Source organism: Protobothrops mucrosquamatus, unplaced genomic scaffold, assembly GCF_001527695.2.
Source record: "Protobothrops mucrosquamatus isolate PMUCROS unplaced genomic scaffold, P.Mucros_1.0 scaffold1498, whole genome shotgun sequence".
NCBI classification, from domain to species: Eukaryota; Metazoa; Chordata; class Lepidosauria; order Squamata; family Viperidae; genus Protobothrops; species Protobothrops mucrosquamatus.
The window spans coordinates 286,767-298,617 of record NW_015387672.1 but is presented as its reverse complement, the minus strand read 5'-3'; the positions used below and the strand labels follow the sequence as shown (position 1 = coordinate 298,617).

General features: G+C 35.6%; 1 protein-coding gene across 1 annotated transcript in view; it reads right to left on the bottom strand.

Moving 5' to 3' along the window:
• Positions 1–11,851, bottom strand: part of YLPM1 (YLP motif containing 1) — a 65,104-nt gene that overhangs the window by 35,642 nt on the left and 17,611 nt on the right. Inside the window, exons 6-14 of the mRNA XM_015822213.2 lie at positions 11,420–11,540; positions 8,963–9,443; positions 8,252–8,344; positions 7,417–7,594; positions 5,757–5,890; positions 3,944–4,098; positions 2,706–2,768; positions 2,244–2,363; positions 424–600 (exon numbers count right to left, since the gene is read on the bottom strand). Coding sequence (XP_015677699.2) covers positions 424–600; positions 2,244–2,363; positions 2,706–2,768; positions 3,944–4,098; positions 5,757–5,890; positions 7,417–7,594; positions 8,252–8,344; positions 8,963–9,443; positions 11,420–11,540 — 1,522 coding nt within the window. The remainder of the gene's footprint in view (positions 1–423; positions 601–2,243; positions 2,364–2,705; positions 2,769–3,943; positions 4,099–5,756; positions 5,891–7,416; positions 7,595–8,251; positions 8,345–8,962; positions 9,444–11,419; positions 11,541–11,851) is intronic.

Genomic DNA, 11,851 nt, shown 5'->3' with positions numbered 1-11,851 from the left:
TTTTTATATATATATATATATTCCACCTATTTATGTAGAATTATACTTTGTGGAGTTAGGGATATTAATATAAGGTTACTTTTAGATGAATAGTATCCTGGGATTTGGTTTGGGAAGTCCGGGTGGGGGGTGGGGAGGGCTTTTTCTTAATTGTGATGTACTTGTGATTGCTTTCTTTTTTATGTTGAAAATAATAAAAATTTTTGAAAAAAAAATAAAAAATTATAGACTGATCATTTCTTTGTCAGTAGGCAAACGTACAAAATCAGCAGGGGATCAAATAATTTTTCCCCTCACTGTATACCTAAACCTAAATCTGCTATTATTGCCTATCTTACAAAATATTAATGTTTATGATTCCAAACCAGTGGAAGTTTGTTTTAGAAGTATTAATAATTACAGAAATTATCTAGGGATGCTTACCTCAAATCCTTTTGTTTTTGCAGCGCTCCAGAATTGCTCAAATTGCCGTACTCTATCATTGATGGCATCAAGAATGATGAAGGGGAAAAATCCATCATCCAAAGTCTTCTTGAAAGTTTTAAACAAGCTGGCACGATAGATCTCTTCCATATCAGCTTCATATTCATATTCCAAAATCTGATCCAGAAAAAGGGAATGTTAGGCAAAGAACAAAACTTTTTTTCCTGAATAACTTAAATCTATCTATTGCTGTCCTACGTTAGGAATGAATAACTGATAAAATTTATGAAATTGAAATGAAAAGGAATGAGATAGGGCATGTTATTGGCATTCAATTACGAACATGGATAAACCCATGCATCAGTTTTATGCAGATTCCTAAACATCATGGGGTAAGATGGTTCCTTATTAAGCTTATGGCACAAATGCTGGGTAGGAGATCAATAACAAAGATATTTGACATGTGTTGAAGTAGTGGGGCACAATTCACCCTAATTTCCATTTCTTAAGATTATACAGAAGGCTACTATGGTTCTTAGTACTGAAAGACGCTGGCAAGTCAAGGAAAATTAACAGGCTTGTTCTCTTCTTATTTCCCCCAGCAAATTTCTCAGTATTACAAGTCCACTCTGACAGTCAAACGTAAAAAGATCAGAATTGTCCACCAATGCCAGAAAATGCTACTATCACTTGCTCTAATAAATGAGAATCAATATTGCTGACAATTAGGAATGGGAGGTTAGGATGGGAACTGAAATTCAAAAATCTGGAGAGTGTTGCATTATCTATCTCTGCTTTAACCAAGGTTCTTTTGGACATATTTCAACTTTTTTGTTGCAGAGAATTTGAGACAATATCTCAAATGCATCACTGCACTAAATCCATCATATTAATTAAGCATAGTTATAGTGATATTCTATACAAGTTGAAATCGTCCATTGGCTTAGAACATAGTATAATAGTTCAATCAATACATATTATATCTAAGTCCACATCTTATCAGGAAGCGAACAAAAACATATCTGACCATTTATCTAGCCACAAACAATGCTGTTGATTTAATGACACAGTCTGGTCCAGGAGAACTGCTGTGCTATTAAGCTGATCATTTAAAGAGAATCCAAGGTACTCAAGGTATCCTATCCTTTTACTTATTTTTCCTGGATTTACATTTTGCTTATTTAATTTTGTCTAAACTATCACTAATTCCAAACACAGGTTCAGAATCTTTCCAGTTTAATTGGTATTTCTGAACATTACAGAAGTTTCAAATGATCCTCGTGGACTCTTCCAACTTCTCAGTGTTTAAACCTGCTATATTTGCTTTGTGATATCAAAACAGAATTTTGCAGAATTTTAAAGTGCATTCAAACAGCAAACTGCTTGTTGCATATTTTTCTCTCTATCTTGCATGAGTTATATCTGAGGCAAAAAACTAATGACCCATCAATAAAATACCTATAAACAATAACTGATAATCAAAGACTTTTACATCCCGAAAGTAATCAGGGAACTATGAAGAATACAAACTGTTCTGACAGGAAAATTGTCCAAATCTTCTAAAACCCATTTGATTCTAAAAGAACTAATTTCTTAATCCAGAAAATACAGATTAAATTGTAGAGTAACAGACATTAATTTAGTGACACATAATTGAAGATTTGTTCAATTGAAAAAGTTGTCAACTCTGCATTCCCAGATCATAATCTAATTTTTTCTAAAATAGTGTGTAGATTAGGATAGTTTCTTGGCTGTTGACTGACAGTTTTCATTTTTAATTAGTTACAATAATTAACAATTGGAATATACATTAAGAATACCTTCTTTTTTACTCTTTTCTTTGTGTCTGGATCCCTCTCTTCTTTTTCTATTTCAGTGATAAAATAATCATCCAGACTGAGTACTCTGGGTGCAGCTCCTCCACATTCAACTTCTTTATCCTACGAAGAAAAAATAAAGAAAAATCCTGAAATATATAACATCAAAGCTAAAGTTTCATCCAATTTATAAGAAAACATTCTATTTCCATATCCAGTTCAATTAACCTGGTTGTTATCTATGATAGGACAGGAAGAAAGTTACACAACGTAATCTTAAATAATATGTATGGTGCAAAGTCCAGAATGCCCATTAAAAAATGACTTCTCTTTGTCCTGAGGGTGGATAAAGAAATGAAACCGTGGGAGAAAAGAGATACAACAAGTGACTGGAACAACATGCAATTCAACTCTACTCTATTCTTCAGTACAAACTGAAGACAAAGAAAACAATTATCCACTTACCCTGATGAGCTTAGCAACGTGAGTCTTTCCACTGCCTGGCAATCCTCGCATGATTATGACAATCTGAAACAGAGACCACAAACATGAAATAATGCATACTTATTAAGCTGAATAATGAGGATTCAGTAGACCAAGTAATTTCTATGACCATAGACTGGCAAGCTATAGCTAGTCCTCACTTAACTGTAACTGGGACAACCAATTTTGTCACTAAGCAACACCATCGTAAAGTGTGGTGCCACGTAACTACACTGATAGATAGATAGATAGATAGATAATTTAATTTATATACCTGTCATAAAATGGCAGATGTGGCAGTCCCAATTGCTTATCATGAAGTGAATTTTGTGCAGTTAGTGTCATGCAGCCATGTAATTGCCATTTGCAACCACCTGCTGCCTTCCACACTGACTCTGCTTTTTGAAAAATGGCAGTGAAAATTGCAAATGGTGATTACGTGACATGGGATGGAGTGACCATTGTAATTGTGAATTGGTTGCCACCAGAATAACAGTTATGTGACCGTGGGGATGCTGCAACAGCTGCAACTATGAAGAATGTTTGTTAAGTCCCCCTCATTCAGTAACTCTGAACGGTTACTGAACGAGCTCAAAATCTTTGCAGATCTGTAAAGATTCAGAAAATGAAATATGACAACCATATTTGTAGCAGTAGTGGACTAGGTTTCAGATTTGCCATGCTATAACTCACTCACCATTCACATATTTCTCCCACCAGAGTCTAGGATCAAAATAATACTGGAGGAAACCAGTTATGACCTAAGTAATTCTGGTTACTAGGATAATACTACTTTACAGTAATTATAGTTTAAACAGAGAATGAGAAAATTATTTAGACAAGAAAAGATATTACAGAATGAAAAAGGAAAATATCTTTGGAAATCAAGATACTGCTGGAATAAGAAAACTATTGGCATATGTAGGAGTCCACGTGCACAAACTGCTCTTTCTTCACACCAACCTTTTGCTCTAATTGTAATCCTTCCTGATAGCTAAGTATACAAGATTCAATAATTTAATTCTTCATAAAAAACCATCTGCTGAGAAAATTCTATGACAATATAATTGTACAATTATGGACTTAGGCATGCACCAAAGACTTTTGAAGGAAGCCATGAATGCTTGAAAAAGTACTGTTTCATAAATATTAACAAAAATATGAAATTCCTGACACATAATTGTTACCTCATATTAGAAACCCAGAGTCATAGTACTTACCCGTTCTGGTCTACTTTCCCGTCCAGGCTGTTTCAATATGTCATCCACATTTTTTGATTCTGGTTTTCTCTCTACACGTGGGGCAGGTGGTGGTTGTCGTGGTATTGTTGGAGCAGAAATGGGAATTCTATCCTCAGTGTAATTTCTCCGATCACCTTTCGATCAAATTTCCATGAAAGAGAAGAGGGAAAAAAGTAAGACATAAATATCGGGACAGAATAATAAATTTTGTCCAATAATCTGACATTTTCTTCCTAATGATTCTACCACTGCAAATATAAGTAACCAGAAGATAGCACAATAAAACAAGAAAGAAAGGAAATCTTGATTTTCATATCTCTATTGTATCTCTTTAAAATGTCATTTTAGTAGCTTCATGCTCATTATATGGTAGCTACCTATGATTAGAAGACTGATATATGAGCATATGAATGGCTTTCATTGGGAAAAGGATAAATTCTGCTATGGGGCATTTCACCACTGCTGCTTTAATATCAGATTCATCTCTGCCTGCACAGGCTGAATCATTAATTTACCATGAATGATCTATGTCAGTAATTCTCCAAAATACTATAGATTGTCTAGATTGCAGGTATAAAAATGAATATAAACATATAAATAATGGATCAATTAGTGCAAGATTGTGAAATTCTGAGTTTTTTTGCCTTCTCATGATAGTTGTCATTTTTAATGTTACAAAAAATAATTTATTAACTCTGCAAATTCTGTAATGATTATTATGGGAAGGCATCATCTGTGCCATAATGAACGCAGGCATTGTATTGATGACCAGTGTCTTCCATGAGAATCCACTAAATTTTTTAAGCAGTCAATAATATACAGGATAAGTCTAACCTGCTAGTCTATTTATATAGGTCCTTTCTTGTAGATATCAATGCCTATTGATGTTCATGTTTGTGCATAATTCTAAGAAAGCCAAACAGAGCTACGCAAGTTTGTTTGCAGCCTCAGTTGAGGTAAACTCAAGTGAAACTGAGCAATGTGCATGAACCTTTTGCTTATTCACAAGTTAAGTCAGAATTCTACACAGTACATTACTGGCTTACTATAATATCTAAATGTATACTCATCCATCCATCCATCTATCTGTCAAGCTGATATAAGGAGACAGGAGGTCCCTCAGATAACCCAGTCCTATACCATAAAGGGCTTAAAAGGTCAAAACCAGCCACCGTGAATTGGACCTATAAACAAACGGGCAGCTTGTGGAGCAGAGGTGTTATGTGTATTGATCCAGCTGCATTCTGCACCAGTGGGAGTTTCCAGATTATCATATGATACTGATGCATATAATTTATATAAATTATTCTTACAATTACTTTTTAATTAGAAAATTAAATAATTTAAATAGACCTTGAAACCTTAATTTAACAGACTTCATTTCACAAATGAAGGTGAATATATGTGTCCCAGGATAATACTGCAGGATCCAATCTGGGTCAATAACCGGGACTAGAGGTTTATTCTTCCGAGCTTTTGGACTCATGCTGGAGCCCATCTTCAGGGAACCTCTCTCTAGCAGAGTGTCATTTACTGAACTTCAGAAACAAAAAAATCATACTTCTGTCTAGATACTGTCTTCCCAATAATAGATATGTTCAACAACAGTTTGTCAATTATTGTAAATGATGTAATTTGCAATTTAACAGATATTTGGGAGTAATGGATATCCCTCCCTTGCAACTGGTCTTTTCAACTGTATTTGTTAAGTAATATCAATCAAATTTACATTTCTAGACTCATTCTAACTCGCTAATTTTCTATTCCAATTCTCAATGATTTGGAATTATACCTCCAAACATGGAAGGCCCATGATCATAAGGAGGACGATCAGGCTTCCGCTCATATGACTGTCTTTCAAATCCTCCCCTTCTTGAGACTGAATGATCTTTGTCACGGTAAGACTGATTTCTTGAAGGAGATGGCCTGTCAAATGGAGAAAGCACTCATGTGAATTTATTTATTTATTTAAACGACTTTATGCTCATTTTATGTGCCAACACTTAGGGTGGCTCACTAAACAGCAATAAACCCCCCAAACTGACAATAAAGCCAGTGTCCAGAATGAATGCTCGGCATATTACACAAATTATCTAAAAATGTGGAAGAGAGTCTCCGATTTCCTCATTCGTTACTGCTACTGCATGCAATTAATATATGTATTTGGTAGGACCACTGTAAATAGCACATCTGTATAGTATATCCTACAGTGATTTTAGGGAAGAGGGAAAAAACCTGGTTGATCTCCTACCAATTAGTGAAGACCTGGTTGGGAGGGAACACTCGGCCAGGATTTCGCCCGGCGGAGGTCCGAAGGATTCGCCCCAGTAGAAGACCTAGCTGGGATAGAGGACGTGGCGAGGGCTTGGGGAGCGGCTCCCTGAATTGACCAACTCCACGAGGACTGTTTCCCCCCCTTTTTGGTTCCCTGCTGCCGGACTCATCGCTTCACCCGGAANGATTGGCCTAGGGGAATTTTAGTGGGGTTTTAAGAGTAATTTTAATTGACATAGGCCACAGTAAATATTTCTTTTTAATTAGGTTTTAAACTGGGTATTTTTATTGTTGTATCTGTTTTATAAGGCTGTCAGCCGCCCTGAGTCCGTAAGGAGAAGGGCGGGATAAAAATTAAATAAATAAATAAATAAATAAATAAATCTACTAGAAGTTAATTTCTCAAAATTATGTCTCCTCTACATGCAAAGATCCTTTAAAATAAAAAAAAATCTATATATTACCCTCAATTAATTTGAAATTATGATTTGTCCCCAAAGCAATTATCTAGCAAATGTTTATTTATTTATTAAATGTATAAATATGTTAATCAGACACATGACACCCATCTTGACAAGAGGTGACTTTAGTTACAGAATCCAGTCCCAAAATAACTAAGGTATAGAAATTTTACTAAAGACAAATGAAAACAAATGAATTAAGGGTCTCTTGCTCCATGCTTAACATGCTTTCAAAAATGCCACTTTTTCCTGAAAGCTTCATCTGATTCTGTTGAAAAATAAACTACAATGACTTTTGTTTTTTGGTGTTTTTCCGTATTTTCCTGTGAGGCATTTTGCTTCAGATCAGGCATGATATAAACAGGCAACCTCTGAACTGGTCCAGAATGAACGAACATCTTTATTAATCTAATTTAATACCACAACATGCCAGATGAGAGGTTTAGTATAACTAGAAATAATTAGCAAAAAAAAAATGCAAGAGAAACAAATTAGCAAAATAGCAAGAGGAAAACTTAAGAGTCTATCAAAATGGCATCATGATATGTGTTGCCCCACAATTAAGAATAAAAGGAATTTCAATCCATCCATCCCAGAATAGGATTTTATTCTTATTTATAACATGATTTTTATTTATACAAAAAACTGACTATATAAAAGTTTCAATAATCATTATGAAGGCACATTTTCTTATTTAGGTATTACGGTTTCACATACCTGTCTTCTCGTGGGTATCGTTCTTTGTCAAATCGTTCCCGATCATGATCTCCAGAAATCCGGTCTCTATATGGTTCTCGTTCCCTCCTGAAATCCCTGTGGTCTGGATTGGTATTATTTTGTCGTTCAAAATAATTCTCTCTCTCCTTGGTGTATCGATCCCGCTGGCCTAAGTGTTCTGGAAATAAGAAGTCAAAATAATTTTAGAACTAGAATATTATAATAAAGAAATTTTTGAGCTGAACTAAATTGCAAGTAAAAGGATCACATCAGGGAAAGTTGAACCCACTACAGGTAGTCCTCGACGTATGACCCCAATTGAGCCTAACATTTATGTTGCTAAGTGAGACATTTGATAGGTGAATTTTGCCACATTTTGCGACCTTTCTTGCCAAGGTTGTTAAGTGAATCACCACAGTCAATTTAGTAACATAGTTGTTAAGTAAATGTGGCTTTTCCCCATTGACTTTGCTTGTCAAAAGGTTACAAAACATGATCACATGACCCCGGGACACTGCAACCGTCATAAATACGAGTCAATTGCCAAGCATCTGAATTTTGATCATGTGACCACAAGGATGTTGCAATGGTTTTAAGTGTGAAAAATTACTTTTTTCAGCGCCATTGTAACTTCAAACTATTATAATCGAGGATTACCTATACTTCCTTTCATATGCTAATTTTATGCCCATTATATTTAAAATATTCCAAAGCATTTAAAGTATTATACCACAAAGAGAAAAATGCAGTTCATCTTAAAAATAAAGCTATCAAATACCAAACAGATTTCTTTTTTCTCAAAGAGATATTTCTGTGACAACAAAGATAAATCCACCTTTTGAAAAGGGTTGCCTTTCATGAGGTTCTGGACGCAGAGTTATTCGCTCCCCGTAAGGAATTTGTTGTCCACTTTTACTGATGGTTATATCTGTTAAATACAAATTGATAATAATTAAAGACCCTGACAGCTTCCAGATACTGGCTCTAGACTTCCACCACATTCCTAATTTGGCCTGGATGAACTGATCAACATACTGATATCTCACTTCAAACTGGTGGATTTTCCCAGTGGCTTCATGTAGATATTAAACAGGACAGAGAAAGGGTGGCATAACGGAATTTCCTTTGCTTTCAAACATTAACTGCAACTGCTTGCTTACATGGAAGCACATTCACCACTATATAGTGACTCTGATCTCCAGCCCTCACAGGCAATCCAGAAAGATACACTGCTCAATACTATCAAAGGCCACTAAGAGATTTAGCAGAACAAGCATAGACATATTCCCTCCTTTCAAATCTCAGTACAGGTCATTCATGAGGAAGACTGATGTGATTTTAGTCCCCTTGTCAGGCCTGAGGTCTAAATCTGCTTCTTTCACAGTATTTGTAGCTGTTATCCCACAATCTCCTCTACATACTTCCCCCACAAAGGTGAGACTGGAAATACAATAGTTGTCCAACACTAAGAGACCCAGGACAGGCTTCTTTAGAAAGCTCCTTAAATGTTTTATTAAGTAGTAACCAAAACATTAGCAGCATTTACCTTGACCATGGCTGTGTCCATGTCCATGTCCATAGTCAACAGTCTGATGAATAATTGGTGGTTTGGCATGGGGTGCCATACTAGGCAGAAGGGATATTGATGAAGGCAATGAAGAATCCAATGTAGATAAGTCATATTCTGATTTCAACCCTTTATCCTCACTACTGTCCCAAAGTCCCTGGAAAGAGTCCTCATCCCAACGTTCTTGATTCATACCAGTTGATGTTTTTACCATGGGAACTGAAACCTGAGCTGTTGCTGCAGTTGAAATGGGAATTGGTGGAGCAGATGGTTTCCCTGTTGGGATAGGAATCTTTGCAGCTGAAACAGGGGGTCTTGTCATTGGAGAAGATTTTACAGGAGGTGGCTTAATGGTTGGACCAGGTTTCCGAAATAAGACAGGGGGCTTTATAATTACTGCTGGAGTAGGCTTAATAGATTGTTCCTCTGCTGTCATTTTACCTTGCATTTCAGAAGAGGCCTGGATAATGGGAACATTGAAAACAAAATTTGTAAAATAATTGTTATATCAACGTTATCATCAGCCATGATTTCTTTTGCACACCCTAATAAACCACCGTGAACCATGGGATTCCATGCTTCTCCTTTTCTTCTCCAATAGGGCCAGGTTGGAAGCTTTCACCTTTAGTCTAATCATGGACTGCTGGGATTCCTTGGCCAAAACTAAGAGGAAATTGATTTTGATTAATTGACTGACATTGGTTATTTTAAAAAACTTGATCTGAAACAGTGGTTTCTTTAAGTTAATGTTTTTAATTAACCAGAGGCCCAAATCCAGATATTCAACAAGCAACCAAATCAATTTGGTCAAATTTCTAAGCCTGGGTTGCAGAAAGAAGAGAGAAGGCAATGCATGACTTTGTATTCATTGTGATTGTTCTTATTTATGCAATCTCACTAGGCTAAATGATGGTTGCTGGCATGCTAAAATTTTTTCCTTCATTCCCAGCCAGCATAACTATAATTTATGAAGCTATTGTTAAGCATGATAGGACATATATAGGGAACCAATGCTATACAACTATATGCCTTGATCCTTTTCTAAAATGTGTACATTCAGTGTTAAAAATGGTACAAAACAAATATAAATTAGGACATATTTTAAAAATGTTATTATTTATAAACATCTAAACTAGCAAATATAAAGGGACTGGCTGTAAGTTCCAGTCTTGCCTTAGACATGTAACTAGTTAGTTGACTTTGGGTCAGTCACTCGCTCTCATACCTAGGAAGAAGGCCATGGCAAACCCCTTCCAAAAATGGTTTGACCTACCTGCTTATACAGATACCAACAGTCAAGACCAACTTGAAGGCACAAAAATAAAACAAAATAAAACATGCACCTCTTTTGGAACAGCATATCTCTGAAATTCAAATGGGCATGTGCTGGCCTTCTGTAAGGCCATGAACACCTGGGTTTTCTGTGAACACTGAGCCAGAATATCAGATCAATCCATCTTGAAATGGTTTGGGGGATGCTTGTTTGGGAGCCAATTTGGTCTAGTGGTTAAGGCATCAGGAAACCTATGAGTTCTAGTCCTGCCTTAGGCATGAAAACCAGCTGAATAATCTTGGGTCAATTATGTTCTCTCAGCCCCACTTACCTCACAGGGTTGTTATAGGGTAAATAGGAGGAGGAAGAAGTGTTAGGTGTATTCGCCTCGAGTTATTTATAAAAATGATAAGGCAGGATAAATAAATGTTAATATGATTTTGAGTTAGCCTTAGTTGTTTTGTATTTGGTGTTTATATTTATTAGATGTTTTGTGTTTTGTAATTTGTAACTTGGGTGGCTATATAAATATGCATATATACATAAAATCCTTTTATAAGCAACAATAGTCTCAGTGGTCCATAGTTATCTTCCTTTACCTCAGCATTATGGTCAAGGGTTTTATTGCAAATAGCTTCAGGCAAATCATAAAAAATGGTTTCAGTTAAACATATAAGGCCATTCAGATTTCATGCTTTGATCTGTTGTTATAACCCCTCTTCATTTAACAACTACCTTGGTTAGCGACCATTTGCATATATGACAGCAATAAAACACTCATTTTCCAACCAAGGCATACGTGTATGACCAAATTTTGCACTCTTGACAACAAATGCTGACAACAAGTAGAGTATTGCTTGTTGTAGTTGTATGACAGAACTTAATCTGAATAAGATGGTAGCATCCAGTGATCCTTGCAGCGTGTCTCTCTTAGTCACATATTCTGTTAGCAACCATTCTGCTTAATGACCTGGTTGTCGAAATGGAACCTGGTTGCTAAATGAGGTGTGGGTGTACACACTTGTATTTTGCTACATTTTATGATGATTTAGGACACTTTGCAAATTATCTTGAGGATTTTTTTATAGGAAAACCAAACTATAAATACTTTTTAAAATATACAGTCTATCTGAAAGCAATTTATAAGCAATATTTTAATTTACCTGAAAGTTATTTTTCCTAGCAGATGCAATTTGTGACCTAGACATTTCTTGCGATGGGAGTTCAGACATTTGAATGTCAGGAACAAATTTATTCATCTTCTGCATATGTTCTTTTTGTTCCCTATAATCAGAAAAGTATATTGTTTGTCGTAAATGGTCTTTTTAAGGATACAAACGTACACACTTTTAGTTTAACACTGTGGAATGCCACCTCCAGGAGACCTTCCAACTTCAGATTTATGGCCCTATCAGGCAATAAGTTAAAAAGAACAGATGCCAAAAACTGAACCTGGAATCTTTAAATGTGACTCACTTGCCCCCACAACACTCTAAAAGTATATTATACCATCTATTCAAAATAGGATAGGATGATGTATTAACATACTTACATAATTATACACTTAAGCAGGAGTAGTTTAAATTAAACAAAGC